This window comes from Rhodamnia argentea, chromosome 10, assembly GCF_020921035.1.
Source record: "Rhodamnia argentea isolate NSW1041297 chromosome 10, ASM2092103v1, whole genome shotgun sequence".
Lineage (NCBI taxonomy): Eukaryota > Viridiplantae > Streptophyta > Magnoliopsida > Myrtales > Myrtaceae > Rhodamnia > Rhodamnia argentea.
The window spans coordinates 8218442-8235758 of NC_063159.1; the positions used below are offsets into that span (position 1 = coordinate 8218442).

A 17317-nucleotide genomic window follows, 5' to 3' on the forward strand; every position below is an offset into this window, starting at 1 on the left:
GAGGTCAAGTTCTGTTCAAAGCCAGTTAAGAGTAGACCGCCTCCACAGCCCGTCGTTGCTACGCCTCTTAACGATTCATTCACAGCCGAAAAAACCAAGGGGAGAGAGATCAGACCCATCTCAACCGCGGCGCCAAATCACGACTTGATATAGTTGACAGGTTCCATTTCCTTTGCCTTGGCCCTCAGCAGATGCTTCTGTATCTTCCCGGTCGCCGTCTTCGGCAACGGCCCGAACACGACCGACTTCGGGATCCAATAACCCGGCATCTTCTCCCGGCAAAACTTCATTATCTCGTCCGCTAGCTTCCGCTCATCGGACGTATCCGCTCCCGGCTTGAGTGTCACCCAAGCACAAGGCGACTCTCCCCATCGGCTGTCGGGCCTCGCCACCACGGATGCCTCCAAAATCGCCGGGTGAGTGTACAACGTGTTCTCGATCTCTAAACTACTTATGTTTTCGCCTCCGGAGATGATGATGTCCTTTAACCTGTCCTTGATTTCGATGTATCCGTCGGGATGTTTCACGCCGAGATCTCCCGTATGGAACCATCCCCCTGCGAAAGTCTCCTGGTTGGCTCTCGGGTTCTTTAAGTAGCCTTTCATGACCGTGTTGCCCCGCATCACGATCTCTCCAGTGGTTTTGCCGTCGGCCGGGACGGGTTTCATGTCTTTAGTGCTCACAACGTCGAGACCTTCGAGCACCGTGCCACGAACTCCCTGCCGCGCATGGAGGCGAGCCTGATGTTCCGGCGGCAGCGAATCCCACTCGGGCTTCCACGCACAGATCGTGGAAGGACCGGACACTTCAGAGAGGCCGTATACGTGCGTAACCCGGAAGCCTTTCTCGGACATTGCTGAAAGAACAGAAGGGGGCGGGGCGGCACCGGCGGTCATTACGTGGACCTTGTGAGGGAGAGGGAGAATGGTTTCTTCGGGCGCGGCATTGACTATGGTGTTCAAAACCACCGGCGCAGCGCAGAAGTGAGTCACTCCATGTTCGGCTATAGCCGAGTAAACTGCCTTCGCCGTGACCTGAGGAAGACGAGAAGACAAGGAAGAAAAGGTTTGTCTCTGTCAAGCAAGCGAGGAAAATAAAGATCTATCTCCATAAACTCGGCTCGATCATAGTTCACGAAAATGTGCAGCCACCATGGAAAAATTCAAGATCCGCGGCTCAAATTAAGTAATCGTCCGAAGACAGGATTATGTCATTTTGATCCTAGCAATCTACAAGAGCTAATCGACGAAGTACACGGATACCTAGGGCCGACAGCGATCAATGCCGTAGGACATTCGAGATATTCGATACTCTGTTAAGGGTTTCTTTTTTTGGACAAACCAATGAAACATTTCACTTATAATGTGTGATTTGAATGATGTTATTAAATTCAGGCAACAAATTGTGTACCAAATTTGTGGAAAAGCAGCAATGTCTGAACCTTGAAGTTGAAGCTTACCTGCCTGAGGCAGATGCTGGTTCCGCAGAAAGCTGCCAGCGACCAGGTGAAACACCAACCATCACAGTGGAACATAGGCAAAGTCCACAAGTAGATGGCTCCTTCGTTCATCCCCCAGACAAGAGGGCAATGTATGCACATCAGGTATGCGCCTCGATGGCTCAATACCGCTCCCTTCGGGTTGGCGGTCGTGCCGGAAGTATAACCGAGGCTAATGCTCTGCCACTCATCTTCCGGCGGTTCCCAGGTGAACTCCGGATCGCCAGTTTCCAAGAACTTCTCGTACTCGACCGCCCCTTTTCCTAGAGCATGTTCGAGCTTTCCCGGGTCGCAGCTTCTGTCGGCTATGACTATCAGAAGCGGAGGCTCGTAGTCTTTCTCGCCCTTCTCCGCTAATATCTGCAGTGCTTCCTCAGCCAAAGGGAAGAATTCTTGGTCCACCATTACCACGGAAGAAGATGAATGGCCGAGAAGAAATGCAGTGGTCGGTGCGTTTAGACGGATATTAACGCAATTTAGTACAGCTCCGGCCATGGGAACCCCAAAATGAGCTTCATACATGGCAGGCACGTTCGGCGCAATCACTGCCACCTGCACAGCGCCACCCACACAGGCAAAAAAATGAGCAGCAAGCATGGAAGAAAGGAGAAAGAATCGCGGTCGACGCCTGAAACAATAATGGACAGAAGGACGATCGAAGAGTCTTAAACACCAGCAAAGAAATCGTGATTCATGTTAATTGTAGACGAAATATCACATAAAATACGCTAATACACAACTTCGATTCCACATCGAATTAAAGCCGAAGGAAACAGGAGCTCCTGGCATTAGAACCATCTTTCACCATCATCCCCATCATCACCGGAAACAATGGAAATGAAGACAGACGAGTAATACAGAGAAATGAGACAGCGCACCGTGCTACCGCTGCTGATGGAGTGCCTGGAGAGAGCGGAGGCCAACCGGCGACACCGCTGATAAGTTTGGAGCCAAGTGAAGGTGACCGAGCCATGGACCAGCGACAGCCGGTCCGGGTAAACCGTCGCGGCCCGCTCCAGGAAACATAGCGGCGTGAGAGCCGAGAAGTTCGCCTCGTTCTTCGGCAGATCATCTATGTCTCTCACCATCGCCGCTCTACCTCTCCCTCTCCCTCCCGCTCTCCCAGGATGTCTGTCTGTGTCAATGTCACCTTCACTCTGCTTTTGGAGCACGACGCCATGCCCTTGCTTAAATAGGAAAAGAGGCCTGTGCATGACAAACCCCTGCGTCCACATTTTCATATTCCCCATGATACCCTCCTTAACAAAGTCTCATTAAATAACTCAGATGGACAAATTTGACTTTTCATCTCACTTTCATATCATCACAGCTTGAGCACAATTGAAGAGAACTGGAGTCACAAAAGTTATTCATTCCTTAGTCACAATTTTGTATCGTTAGGTCTAAAGTGAGGATTCTCTCATCCAATTAGAAAAGCTTAATGCACCCACAATTAATAACTAATTAATGTTTCATGAGCACATTAAGGAAACGATGCATTTATATTTCTCATAATTAACTGTCGGTATTTTGGTATCTTTTTTGGTTAATGAGAGAAGTTCCGTTTGTTAGGATGATCTACCTACAAGCTTAAGGCAGAGAAAGATTTTGTCTATAAAATGATCAATCTACAAGATTTTTTGTGTGTGCCTAAAGGCATGCGAGATTTGACGAACGGAAGGCCGTACACGGAAAATAAACTGGGGCAAAATCTGACTTCGATATCATGTTAGAATGTCAAACTCAAAAACTTAAACTTATAAATCGAGGGAGAACACGTATGTATGAATAACATATAAGCTATGTATACAAGTGATATGTGATACCTTAACGTCATCTTTAAGACCTCACTTATTATAAGTTGAGGAAAAAACCGACAAAATTGTCTGTATCATTCACTGTTTCTCGATTGCATTTTACATTCAATTTCGAGAAATTGACTAATTGTTCTCCAAACAGATAATCATAATTATCTTCTTTAAATGTTTGTCTATATTTCGTGGGATTAGGTGAACACTGCAAGGTCACCAACCACGTCTATATGGTAAAGCCAACCTACATACTCTACCAGAAGGCCTGCATGGCCTAATTACACGTAGCTGCATGAAGCGCTTAGGTTAAGCTAACCTACATATCATGAAGCCAGCCTACATTGTGCTTTCATTTTACAAACAACAGTATCATTAAATTATTTTTAGACAGCAACATGAAGCCAACCTACATTTTGCTTTCATTTTACAAACAACAGTATCATTAAGTTATTTTTGGACAACAACATGAAGCCAACCTACATTTTGCTCACAAGAACTTCAAACACAGCTCGATGCTCTCGTTGACATAGTGACAAAGAAAACATCTGAGGTTGACGCAGTTGGTTGGAGCGGTAAAGGATTTTCAATTCGGAAACTGGAGGTCGCGTGGCCCAATCCAGTCGGTTGCACGAAAATGCTCTTATGTACGGCCATCTACACGGCCAAAGGTTTGGATTTAATTAGTTTGCATTTATGATGGCAAAGAAGAAAATTTAGGTTCTTAATTTGAGAAATCTTTTGGCGCAAAGTTCTCTCCAATTGATCTACAATAACTATTAATACAAAACAAAAATTGTTTGTTTGTTTGTTTTTTTTTTCTAATTAACCTAGTTTTATGCATAGTCAATTAAACAATGAGTTCATGTGAAAGACTTGGAGGAAAATTACTCAATCGGTCTTAAACCTATTGTACGGATGACAATTCATCCATAATCTTTTCAATTTTTCCAATTCAACCACGAACATTTGCGCAGATTCTAATCTAATCCTTCCGATCAATTCTCATCGGAATTGCTGACGTGGCGATGTGCAATGTAGGACAGTTAGCGATAACTAGACGACCACGTCAGCAATTTCAGGGCAAGAATTGGTTAGAATGACTAGATTGGAATTTCGTGTAAAAGTATAGGACTGAATTGGCAATACTGAAAGTTTAAGACTAAATTGATATTCGTACGATGGGTTCAGGATTGATGGGGTAATTTTCCATCAAAAACTGTTTTGACACTTAAAATAAAAAAGAAGAAGATAAAACTGTTTGTATTGTCTCGTATTCATTTCCGCCTTCTTCTTTTTTCTGCCAGGGAAGCTGGCTATTTTTTTTTTTTTTTCTCCTAAGACATTGACGAAATAACCTAACTCGACAAAACTGTCGGCAACAGCACGTGCTGTCCTTGAATGGACCCAAATGCTGTAATTAAATACAAATGAATGTAATCTTTACGGGCAAATCTTGGTCGCAGTTCGACCAAAAAAAAAAAAAAAATCTTGGTGGCAGATAATTAAATATTTTGTTTTTTCCCTAATTTTATGGGTCGCCAATATTTTTCTATGGGGCTAAGGATTCACCGACTTTGACATTCGTTCCTCACCAAACACTATTTTCCTACTTTAGGATTTGGAGACTCTCGTCTCGAATTGACATTAATGTCCAACGGGGAAGAAGATTCACAAGCAGAGCGATCGAATATGGCCGCGCACGCCTCGAAACCCTACTAGCGTAGATCAATTCTAAGTGAAAAACACAGTAAAGTGAAGTAAACACAAATAATCTATGAATTTTAACCTAACATGTCATGTGATCTTTGAACTTTAATCCAATATTCAATGTGTCCCTAGATTTTAAGTACCTGTTCAAGTTAGTCCCTGAATTATATGAAAAAGTTCAATATTATTTCTGAACTTGAATTAATAGAGGGATATTATTGAACGTATTCATACAGTTCATGAATTAAATTGAACATGTACTAAAAGTTTAAGGACCACATTGAATAAATTTAAAATTTAAGAACCCTATTGCACATTGGGCCAAAGTTTAGCCAGTGAAAAAACTGCCGCCATAATTGAATTCATGCTATTTAGAAGGGGGGTCATGTCTACGCCAATCCTTGAGAGTAGAGTGAAAGATGAGCTCCCCACCAATCACCAATCACTGCGCCACAAGGGCTATGTCCATAAGTAGATTCACCACTTGCATGCAACTTAGGGTTTTTATCCATGGCTTTGAGGCTTGGACATGCAAGGTCACTCTATTCCTCTTCCTTTCACGTGCACTGTTGAAAGCTTCAAGAGATTTTCTTTACATAATGCCACGTGGCGTGCTGCTTGGTAGCCATGCCAATAAAATGGCCAAGGATATTTTTTCTTTTTTAACTTAGAAGATGTTGGAATTTGAGATTTTAATGATGGATACGACCATTATTTTGCGATAATAGTGAGATTAGATGAGTGAAATACATGGCCAAAGCAGATTCCAACATGAGAAGAGAGGAGAGAAAAATTCTAAAGACGGAACTTCGATTGGATGGAAACGAATAAATGCAAGGAAGGGATTTCGAGAGGACAATTTTTCAAAGGGAAAAGTGTTAAAAAAGTCCTAAACTTATTGTATTAATACCAATTCAATCTTAAATCTTTTTTTTTATGCCAATTCAGTTTTAAACTTTTTACATTGGTATCAATTCAATCCTAAACCTTTATTAATTCCAATTGAGTCCTAGATCTTTTGGTTGGTGCCAATTCAATCTTAAGACTTTTTGTATTTATAGAAATTGAGTCAATTCGATCAATTTTAGTTGAAAATCGCTGACGTAGATATCGATTGTCTTAAGTGGAATAGTCGGCGCTGACGTGGATATTTTTAATATTATTTTAATATGTTTAAATATTTTATATAATTTTTATTTAAAATAAATTTAAACAATATTCAAAAAAATGTCCACGTCAATGTCGGCCGTACCACGTAGGACAATTGACGTCCATGTTAGTGATTTTGGGGTCAAATTGACCGGATTAACTCAATTTGTACAAATGTAAAAAGTCTTAAGACTGAATTGGTATCAACCCAAAATGTTTAGGACTCGTTTGGCACCAATAAAAGATTTAGGACTGAATTGACACCAATATAAAAGATTTAGGACTGAATTGGCACTAAAAAAAGGTTGAGGACTAAATTGCCACCAATGCAATAGATTTAGGGCTTTTTGGATACTTTTCCCATTATTCAAGAAGTCCTAAATTTTTTGTGTAACAGGTAATTCAATCATAAACTTTTTAATTTAACTAATTTGATCATAAACCTTTTGCTGGTTTTCCAATGTAGTCAATCCGATCAATTTCAACCGGAAATAACTAAAGTGGATAATCTTTACAATTCTTTTTCTAAATTTTCTGATTTTTTTTTTCATTTTGCTTTCCACCGGCTTGGCCCTTGCCCCTAACGAGTACCGACTATACCGCCACGCCATCTTTTGGCCAAAATTGACTGGAATAACTACGGTGAAAAATAGTCCAGAGGTTTAAGATTAAATTGACCAAAGATTTATGAGTTTTTGGACAATTTTTCAGGAGTACAAGAAATAGTTGTATTTAACAATCAAACATTTTTTACCTTTCTCGTTTATCCCATTTTTTATTTCAATCCCTAAACAACATAAAAGGATATGCGTGTTATACAGTATTCCTTTTTTTTTACTCTTCCTTTCTAGTTACCAAGCAGAATGACACTTCAAGTGCTAATATTTGTGAATGACACTCACTTTGGTGCCAATATTTTTTTCGGCTAACTCAAGTGCTTAATTTTTTTGAAAAATGGTTATTTCAATGTCAACTCCAATGCGCTTTGCCGGAAATCTTACATGACATCTACGTGGCTTGCCAGATGATCCCAATCACCAATGAAAAAGGTAAAAATTAATTTAAAAAAATCCATGTAATATTAAAAAAATAATAATAAATAAGCTAAAAAGCTATAAAAAAAAAAGCTTTAAAAAAAAAGAAGTTGCAGCATTTTTTTTATTTTTTTATTTTTCTGTTTAATTTTAATGTTTAAAAAAATTAACTTATTTTTAAGTTTAAAACTCCACGTGGCCTGAAATTTTTTTAAAAAATTTCCATGTAATGTTAAAAAATTAAAAATAAATCACACGTAATTATACGAACGAAATTTCTCGCCGTTGACACTAAAGTTATCGTTTTTTCTTCAATTTGGAATTTTGTGAGCCGAAAAAAGTATTGACATTAAAATGAGCATGGCACACAAATATTGGTACTTGAGATATCATTCTACCTTAGTTTCCCTATCAAACATAATATAAGGTTACCTAATAATTATATTCAATACAGCTGAAACATATACCTTTAATTTGATAGCATATTTAAATATAATAATTTCAAATATTTCTTCACGTACAATGCACAAGTTCCCACATAACACTAATTTAGGCTTTGTTTATTTCGCAAAAAATAAATGACTTTAAAAAATATTTTTTTAAAATAATCGTTCATATCACTTCCAAAAATAAATGTATCAAAATTCTTTTCACCATGATTAGAATGGGCCCAAACTTTTTGTTTGGAGCCCAAAGATCTCATTGAGGATCCTACTGGACCGAACCAAAGCCCAGCCGAGTCTGGCCGAGCGGCGAGCGCCATTGCAACGGAGGTGGTAGAAGATAAGAGGTGTGTGAATGCCTGCACAAGGGAACGAGTCTAGAGCTTATGAAGCACTTGTGCACATGCTCGGTGAAAAAGCCAAGTCTGTGAAATAGCTAAGAGTTTCTAGCTCTTTGAGCAAAATTCAGACACAAATCTATATACACACACACACACATAGACGTGCGACCGCATAAACCCGACCCCAGTTCATCTAATTACAGCGAAGAACACACCCCAAGAGGAGAAATACTCATTTGATGTACTGAGAGAGCCACCTGAAGCCCTCGCCGTAGCCCATCTTGCGCACAATGCTGCACATGAAGACCTCGAGAGGGCGGAGGTTGGTGCCAGCCAGGTCGACATCGCCCTTCCCTGTGGTGAAGTTGGTGAGGCCCATGTAGTAGCTTAGTTCGTCCTCCGACGCGGCGTAAGGGAGGTCTATCTTGTTTCCCAAGACAAGGAACGGGACCTTCGACAGCAACTCGTCCGAGAGGAGGGCGTCCAGCTCCTTCTTTGACTCGGCGAATCTATCCTTGTCATAGGCGTCGACCAGGTACACCACCGCATCGACCTACATATAAGTTCCAAGGAATTCGTCAACTTCCACAAAGCTTGTTTCACATGCTCCCATACTTGTGCAGCACAAATATGAAACGACATTCATATGATATGATTGATTAAAGTTTCAAAATGCCAAGCCAGAACGAGTGCTGGCCAGTCAATAAAGGCCACATCCCCTAGATGCTAAACTTGGGTTCCTGTATCGCCAAACCACTATAACGCAGTGTTATCCCCAGAAGCGTAGAACTTTTGCAGCAAGGAAAAACCAGTACAAATGGTTGAAGGCCAAGTTGTGGCGATTGCATAAGCATTCCATCACCTTAATCCAACAAGCCAAACCTGAACTCAAAGTAAACTAAAGGTTCAATTTCCGGGTTCTCTATGGAAAACAGGACGCGTCCAATAAAACCGGAGAACCGAAAGTTAAGAACCACTCTTCAACATACCTAAATGTCTCAAAAGTCAAGAGTTCTCATGATTCATATCCAATGACCAACATGCTTAACCCTATACCTATACCTATACCGGAAACACCTTCACAGACGAGAATGAAGCGTTCACAGTGCTAAGTTTAACATGATTCATCAAAAGCATCAGACTACTCAGTAAGGATGATCCACCCCGAACGAATCATTCTGCATAAAATTCAAAAACCATTATAGAATTCATGAATGAATCAACCATGGCATGGAATTACAGGGATATCCCAGATCAGGAGCTTTCATAGGAGAAAAAAAAAAAAGAGCAAAAGCTTCACCTTAGCGTAGTAGTCCCGCCAGACTCTACGAGCGATCTGGTGACCACCCAAGTCGAACGCTTTAAACTTTATCCTCCCTATACTCAGTTCCTCTGACGTCGGGAACTGGGTGGGTTGGTGCTGAACCAATCTCTGCCAATCACAGAACCAGACCAGAATTTCTCAGCGAACTTTCGCCAAGCATGTATCGTACTACGAACACGCCATATCCACACATTGTAGACTCAGAAAGATCCTATAAACCCATGTCCAGGATCGTCTAGCCTACCACAATAGCACAAGATTCATGCAAATCAACTCACCAAACGAAATAAACACAGGCCTCGAGAAACAAAAGGAATCGATAACGAAGAATAAGAACAGGTAGGAATAAGAACAGGTAGAAAAGAGAGATTCTCGATCATGACGAGACACAAGCAACTTCAGAACTGTGCATTTCCATCGGAGGCAGTCTCTCTGAAGTGAAGCGAAAGTACCTCGTCCTTCAACATGTGAAGCAGAGTGGTCTTCCCTGAATTATCGAGCCCCAAGAACAAGATCTTCGCTTCCTTCTGCCACAAACCCAGAGACGCCAGAACTCCATAGAACCAATCCACCAGGAACATCGCTCCTCTTCTTTCCTCCTTTTAACAAAACCCAAGTGGAAGTTTGCCGAAGTTTCAACCGACAATTCGAAAGGATTAAGAAAGGCGAGAGTTTGAAGTTTGAAGCGACTTTGGCTGGAGCCATTCTTGAATTTATACTCTCTGCTCGATGCTTTTCGTCCCAACGGAGTTTACCGGCTACACCGGTGATCCCCAGTTGAATGCACACGTGGCTAGTTGAGAGGGAGTGGGCGACTGGCTATCGACGGTGGATGTCGAGCTTGTCTACGTGGAAGGTGCTGATTGGGTCGGTTGCGCCACCGGGGGGGAAGCGGGTCGACTGACGCGGGAAACAACGTCCGACGCCTCCCAACGCAATTGTTGCCTGCTTACGTGGAGGAATTGGAGGGCTGTGAGTGTGAGGCAGATTGTACGGTCACGATGCATTCGACTTTTTGTGATCGGTGAATCGGACGGATCAAGATGATGGGATGAGGTGTGGCTCCTTGATTGGCACGCTAAGGAGGTTTTCTACTATTTCTTTTACTTCCGGGCACTTCATCCTTGCAAAAACGAAAAAAGACAATTTTCAATTTAATACACCGATTATTAACACGCACACATACATACATACATACATACATACATACATACATATGTATGTATTAGGTATTCATTTATAGCACAAATCATATTTCATAGAGAAAAGAAACCTAATTAAGTAGAAAAGGGAAAAAGGCTTTACTAACAAAAAGTCAAATTTCAAATAGCAAAAAAGTGGGTTTTGAATATTTTAAATGGTTCGCTAACGCAGAAAATGATTGACAATAATTAATATTTAAAACATCAGTATATTCGGTTCATCATTTTCTTGAGTTGATGCTGTGATTTCCTTTTAATTTTTTTCTTTTAAATCTTATCAATCATTTTTTACATCGGTTAACCCTTTAAAGCATACATAACGATTAATCAATTTTTGCCATCCGACCTACTTGTTATTGAGACTTTTCCCTGTTTATTTAAGAATTAAGATCACGAAAAACCCGAAATTGGTAAAATTGTAACAAATTTACCCGAAAAACCCAAAACTAATACACTTGTGACAAATTTACCCAAAAATATATGGATTTTCAAGTGAATTTGTCATATCAATTAAGTTATTACCATGTGTCATCCAAATAAGCAATTTCACGATAAAATTTGACCTAAGTCGACGGGGAGTAAATATGTTGTGAGTGTAACATTTTGGAGTTTTTGGTGACCTAAAAATTTGTTCGGTGAAAATTATCACAGGTGTACCAATTTGTGATTTTTTTAGGTATTAACCCTTTATTTAATTGGTGCATTTTTCCCTTCCATTTTTTATATCAAGTAAGTGTAAAAATGATATTTCCTTCAAGAAAACGACATACAAAATATATCTTTACCCCTTAAAAATCCAAGTGCACTGCACCATGCTGACGAGAAAAAGAAGAAGAGGAGGAAGTTAACGGCTATAACAAAATGATGGGTATTATGTAACAATTAAAAGTTCGAGGACAAAGGTTTGCTGTAGCTAAAGCTGGTAAGTTTTGACAAATGAAGTGGTTTACATGGCCAAAAGAACAAGAAAAGGACAGGCTCCATATCGCACGTAAGACCAGGCTAATTCGTTTGCCAACCTTAGAGACATGATCAACTTGCCATTCACGAGAGAATAGTTGGTGAATTGTCATGCAATTGATGCATTGTAGCTACTAAAATTCATTAGGTGATAAACATGAATGTGTGTATTATCCAGTGGCAAGCTTTCATTCCCCGTACCTTGTCCAACCTCGCAACCCTTCGTGGACAAGGAAGGATTGCAATCAAGAGGCGGAGCGAAACTCTATCGTCAAGTCCGGATCGAGCTCAAAACTTTTGTTGAATCGTTAATTCGTGATCCTTATGCATGACGACCTCAACTGTAACTCTTCTCTGTCAAGCTGTCCAATCGAACTTGGGAACCAGTTGAAATCACCATCGGAGGAACAGAAGCCAGTCGGAAGTCGCTTCCACAGAAGACCAAGTATTTCGTTTAGGACTTCGGGGAAGGTCTCGATGCCGTACTAGGTTTTGGCGGGCGGAATAAGCCACCAAAGAAAGTACCGACTCCAGCTCCATCACTACTCATTTTCAAGAACTTAAGTATCAGTATCTCTCGATTCCACCCCCATCGTGACCATTATCAATGGCCAACAAGCACAGCAAGTGCAACGTACAAGCAGGTCAAATCACTTATTGGGCAAACTCTGGCCCTGCAATTCTCTTCGAACGCCATAAACCACCGGACGTCCCGATCAGAGAGCAATATATTCTAGCCCCGATCGAGTATTAAGTTAGAAAATCCTCGAAGACTACATTCCCTTACACGCACATCAAACGCCACGGAATATTATCACTTCATCAGAAAACATAGCAAAGCAAAAAGAGCCTAAAGTTACTTGACTTTCTTTCCAGAGGGGGCCTTCTTTGTCACCAGACTTTCCTAGCAGATTCTCTTTGATATGTACAGATAAATCAGAAGTCTGATGTAAATTTACCAGTCATGTGGGTGATCAATCGGTGTCAACTAAATGGACAAGAGGCCAATATCTCTTTTTGCCTGAAACATCTGAACTATGTTTGCAAACTGCTAAATTTATTTTCAGAACATCAATGCGACAATAAAAGAAGCATCAGAATGCTCGGTCGAGACAAATCAACCCTACAAGGAAATCAACAGAGAAGAATTTACATAATTTATGCTCGATGACCAAAATTTAGGTCGAGGTTTCGACCCTCACAAGGACCAGAAATACCAGCTGTATTATTAGGAATTTATAATCCAGGCAGAGTACTTCATTTGTGGAGCAATGACTGAGTTTCAATACATCTGGAACAAAAGTGAATGATAATCTATTGCCCTTATATAATGAAAATATGTCTATCCGGAAATGGGGAGATGTGATTAACATAAATCATGAAATGTCATGGATCATGAACTCTCTATGTGCTTATGTTTCCAATATAAATTAAAAAGCAATCAGATGATTTGGTTTCTTTCTCATTAAAAATTGAACCTGCAATATTGCCGAGAGAAGAAAGAACTACTGCATGAATACAACACATTTACTAACCCCATCAAATCTGCTCTCTACTTGATGTACTGCGACATCCACTTGAACCCTTCGCCGTAGCCCATCTTGCGAACGATGCTGCACATGAACACTTCAAGGGGTCTAACAGTCTGATCTGCAAGATTCACCTTCCCTTTGCCAGTCGTGAAGTTGGTGAGCCCTAGATGATACCGTAGCTCGTCCTCCGAAGCGGCATACGGGATATCTATCTTGTTCCCGAGCACGAGGAAAGGCACAGTAGCAAGAGCTTCATCTGAAAGGAGGGCATCAAGCTCCCTCTTTGATTCCGCAAACCTCTCCTTGTCGTAGGCATCCACCAGGTATACCACTGCATCAACCTAGAGAAGAAAGTTCGGAAGATCAATCATTTGATATTAAACTCATTCGAAAATTTGTACAAAAGAGTTGTCTGAGTTAAATTTTAAGAACTTTGAAAATCATTGACTCACACATCGTCTCTAGCTTAAATGAAATCATGGGACAGGAGGAAGATCGGCAACATAGATGCAAGTGCAAATGCCATCATTATGAACGAAAGCTCTTTGCCTCTATATTTACCTTTTCGAGTTAGAACTGCTACCAATGATCCATCTTTACTAAATAGATAGCCTTAGGTTAAACACTTCCACTTTGTAGTGCATATCCTTCTCCTCTCATCCTCAGCATATAATGTAAACGATCATCTTCACCCTTATGATCTATAACTAATATAGTTAACAGATAAATACCTTTTCAGCTTTTTCACGTGCACATACTTACATTCAAGTACAGGAAGAAAAGAAAAGAGGGAGAGGGATTAGTCACAATTCTTTTGATTCTATCTCTAATCTTCTTCACCCCTTCACATGTCAATAACTAGAATGAAAAAAAGGGGAATATCAACGCATATGGAAATAAACGATTGATCTCTTTCAAAAGGCCTGCTAAAGCCCCAAACCATAAAGTACTTAGTACTAGTGCCAAGGAAAGATATGTTTTTAGATCTCGCATTTTACATCCTCCTTCTTTATTCTTTTTATTTATTTATTTATTTATTGTATTGCCTAATTGTAATAAATATATGATCCGACATAATATATAAGTAGTTAAGGACCACTTGTATTTGTACAGCAATTCCTAATTCCAATTGAAATGTTGCTTGGTCATAACCTACTTGGTCATAACCTGCTTGTTGCTGTCACAAGCATTTCGCCAACGGCACAACTGCCACTCAGCAATTGTCGGTTCACTATATATGGACAAAAGTGCCAAATCCAATGCCTTATTCACATTCAAAGTAACAGACAAAAAATAAAGATTGCTTTTCTAGATATTGAACAGAATGACAGAATGTAGTCTACTAGACAATGCTAACAATGGAAGAACACTATCAAGTCCAAGAGTAGCCATTGGTGGAGCCTCCATTGTTCTCATTGCATGGTGATACTAGGTTCAACCAATAGAATTAGATTCAGACATGACACGAGCTAACGGATCGATATAAAGAATCCCTTTCTTCCTTCCGGCTTGTCTTAACAAAACCGAGAAAAGATAAAAGGCTGAAAATCTAAGTGGAATACCATGAGCACATAACCATCAGGTCCTTCAGAGACATAACCATCAGGTCCTTCAGAGAAACATTCTTGTAACTCCATAAAAAGGGAATATCCCAAAACTTGTGCATCTAGCCGAATCCAAAGCAACACATGGTGATTTCACAGTACAAGACTATCCACAAACTCCAGCTAAAAATCCACACAAAGATTCATAAAAAGGTTGCATATCTCGCAAAGAGAAAAAAGGCAAATTCGTCAAAACATTGTGTCATTAGCAGACACTTAAGGTCCGGATCAGCTACCTAACTGACGCACTAAGGAACAGTATAATCTTCCCAAACTAACAAATTTGGTTCTATCGTGAAAGGGGAGTTTGAACAAAAAGAAAAACAAAAGATCACACCTTTGCATAGTAGTCTTTCCAAACTCTGCGCGCGATCTGATGACCCCCCAAATCAAAAGCCTTGAACTTGATCTTCCCAATACTGAGTTCCTCAGATGTCGGGTGTTGGGTCGGCTGGTGTTGCACCAATCTCTGCAATTCATCAAAGAAAAGGGAAAAGAAAAAGAAAAAAAAAACCCACATTCGTAAAATCAATCATTGACAAACCCAATACAGAATCAAATCAAATCTCAAGCAACAACGATAAGACGAGGAAACGCGAACAACCTCGTCCTTCAACATGTGCAGCAACGTGGTCTTGCCGGCATTGTCAAGCCCCAGGAAGAGGATCTTGGCCTCCTTCTGCCAGAGGCCGAGAGAGGCGAGAACCCCATAAAACCAGTCCAGGAGAAACATGGTTTCTCTTGATTCGTTCGATTTGGGGGGGGAAGGGGATCAAAGAGTCCTCTGGCTTCAAGAAAGAGCAGAGCGGGATGATGATTGTGAATCTTCGATCTAGCTACAATGCTAGATGCGGAAGGAAGATCAAACAGGTCATTGGGGAATTGAATGCGGTTGTATTTATTTGTTTTATGTCTTGGTATTTTTTTTTTGTCCATTTATTTATTTATTTTGTTTATTGTTTTTCGGTTTGTGTTGCAAGAAGTGGCCAGGCCAGGCCAGGCCAGCTCTAGCCTGAGTTTACAACTGGTGATGGCGGGTGGAGATGGGTTGTTGTTGACTTGTTGAGCTGTTGCCCCCTTTTCTTCCATTTTTCTTTTGACCGGGCATTTCTATGATTAGTTCCCTTGTATTAAAATTAAATCACGAGTCGTCGTAATTAAGGTAAAAAAAAATGTCGTAACACCTCGTAAAATTATTTTACGGCCTTAAGGCTTGTCGTTATAGTCGAGTACAAGAATCTCACGTAAAATGTCATTTTACGTGTAATTTAGAAATTTCCAGTTTTGATCGTTTGAATAACTCAGTCTTTCATTTCACTGTCGAAGCAAATAATGCTTTTCAAAAGTGTTCTATATCAATATCAAACAAGTTCATCTACCTTTGTGCACACATTATTTTATGATATTACGACGTGTTGTTATGATCACCACGGTGTTCCCCTTCACATCGTTGTGTTGGGCCATATCAGAGTGATTGTCCAAATGGCCATAGCAGAAGACGTTAAATCTAAAAATTAATGAATATGAGCCTAAGGGTATGTCTGTTTAAGTGAAAGAATCTTTCGCAAGTTAGTTTTCTTGGACTTGCACGCATTTGATTTGCCGAAAATGATTAATCAACAGAAAACCATTTCCTGTTAAAGAATATATGCATGCTTATGGTTATGAAAACGAAATTTAAAAGAGAAGAACATTTTCTTGAAAAATGCTTCCCCAAAAAATATTTTCCTCTATCGTAAATTTTTTTCCAGAACAAACACATTCTAAGTCAGTTTCAGGTGCAAATTTATAGTGTTGGAGCGTAGATTCATATTTTTGCAGATGAATGTTAGCGTTGAGTTGATTTTAGTGGTGCATGACGCATGAGTTCCTTGACCATTAGTTTGCTTCCGGGGACCGCAGGGTCTTTTATTGTTATTCATTCATTGGGGGACCAAATTTTTTGGGGTCAAATTAAATGTCATTGTCCGGTTTGGTTTCTCCATTGTAAACCTCTTGACTTAGGACTTGACCATGTGCAAGTCAGACTTTCAAATCTGTCCGCCTAGTCTACCAAATTCATAGTTGTTAGGTGGGTAGGTGGGGGAGGATGGGGGGCAAGAAGCGGGCGAAGAAGTTCCATCTTTACATGGATTTCATAGTCTGTAAGGTGGAGGCAGTCGTGACAACGGCCATAGGAGGTCGGTGTCGACCCCTCATGAATTCGGCTCATCCGCAGTTCCCCCAGTGATAAATCCGCATCACATCCAGGAAATGACTTCGCGTCGGCAACAACCAACAATGCAACCACATTCATATCACATTCGAGGTGTGTCTACCTCATGGGGCGCGGGTCAAGTGTACCACATGGCCAACAAAATCAAACACCGAAAATACCGCCGGCCTAGCAATGACATAGGCAGTCCAAGTTTCTCTTCCATCATGCTGAATGCTGAGGCCTCTTATTGCAATCATTATTGTCCGTATTTCTAATGAAACTGAGCAAAGAAGTGTCTCAATGATGCTTTAATAAATATAAGCATCTCAGAAATGCAATAGATAACAAAATCGAGGAACATGTTACTACTTTCAAGTGTGGCCCGCCTTGCGACATTCCCAAAACCTCTGGAGATCTTCCCTGGTTTGGCATGTTGGTTTGTCGTCCCGTCTGGAGTCGAACAATTTGTTGAATCTCCCTAATTCAAGCACATCTTTCAAAAATTTTATATTTTC

The 17317-nt window shown here is 40.5% G+C and overlaps 3 protein-coding genes across 3 annotated transcripts; all 3 read right to left on the minus strand.

Moving 5' to 3' along the window:
• Positions 1-2654, minus strand: LOC115739062 (acetate--CoA ligase CCL3-like). The gene is made up of 3 exons (XM_030671923.2): positions 2377-2654; positions 1460-2050; positions 1-1034 (listed from the first exon to the last, which is right to left on the minus strand). The coding sequence occupies exons 1-3, from the start codon at positions 2584-2586 to the stop codon at positions 138-140; spliced, it is 1698 nt and encodes a 565-aa protein (XP_030527783.1). The 5' UTR covers positions 2587-2654; the 3' UTR covers positions 1-137.
• Positions 2655-8053: 5399 nt separating this feature from the next.
• On the minus strand, positions 8054-10011 carry LOC115739064 (GTP-binding protein SAR1A-like). Its single transcript, XM_030671925.2, has 3 exons — positions 9760-10011; positions 9284-9415; positions 8054-8536 (listed from the first exon to the last, which is right to left on the minus strand). Exons 1-3 carry the CDS (start codon positions 9886-9888, stop codon positions 8216-8218), a joined length of 582 nt encoding a protein of 193 aa, XP_030527785.1. The 5' UTR covers positions 9889-10011; the 3' UTR covers positions 8054-8215.
• Positions 10012-12664: 2653 nt separating this feature from the next.
• Positions 12665-15507, minus strand: LOC115739065 (GTP-binding protein SAR1A-like). Its single transcript, XM_048271480.1, has 3 exons — positions 15210-15507; positions 14943-15074; positions 12665-13342 (listed from the first exon to the last, which is right to left on the minus strand). The coding sequence occupies exons 1-3, from the start codon at positions 15336-15338 to the stop codon at positions 13022-13024; spliced, it is 582 nt and encodes a 193-aa protein (XP_048127437.1). The 5' UTR covers positions 15339-15507; the 3' UTR covers positions 12665-13021.
• Positions 15508-17317: the final 1810 nt, after the last annotated feature.

Coding starts and splice junctions, on each gene's coding strand:
- LOC115739062 (XM_030671923.2), bottom strand. CDS start 2,586: ATGGTGAGAGACATAGATGATCTGCCGAAGAACGAGGCGAACTTCTCG. Junction 2,051..2,376: donor CCATCAGCAGCGGTAGCACG/GTGCGCTGTCTC, acceptor GGCGCTGTGCAG/GTGGCAGTGATTGCGCCGAA. Junction 1,035..1,459: donor CCAGCATCTGCCTCAGGCAG/GTAAGCTTCAAC, acceptor CGTCTTCCTCAG/GTCACGGCGAAGGCAGTTTA.
- LOC115739064 (XM_030671925.2), bottom strand. CDS start 9,888: ATGTTCCTGGTGGATTGGTTCTATGGAGTTCTGGCGTCTCTGGGTTTG. Junction 9,416..9,759: donor TTCACATGTTGAAGGACGAG/GTACTTTCGCTT, acceptor TGTGATTGGCAG/AGATTGGTTCAGCACCAACC. Junction 8,537..9,283: donor GGCGGGACTACTACGCTAAG/GTGAAGCTTTTG, acceptor ACTTATATGTAG/GTCGATGCGGTGGTGTACCT.
- LOC115739065 (XM_048271480.1), bottom strand. CDS start 15,338: ATGTTTCTCCTGGACTGGTTTTATGGGGTTCTCGCCTCTCTCGGCCTC. Junction 15,075..15,209: donor TGCACATGTTGAAGGACGAG/GTTGTTCGCGTT, acceptor GATGAATTGCAG/AGATTGGTGCAACACCAGCC. Junction 13,343..14,942: donor GGAAAGACTACTATGCAAAG/GTGTGATCTTTT, acceptor TTTCTTCTCTAG/GTTGATGCAGTGGTATACCT.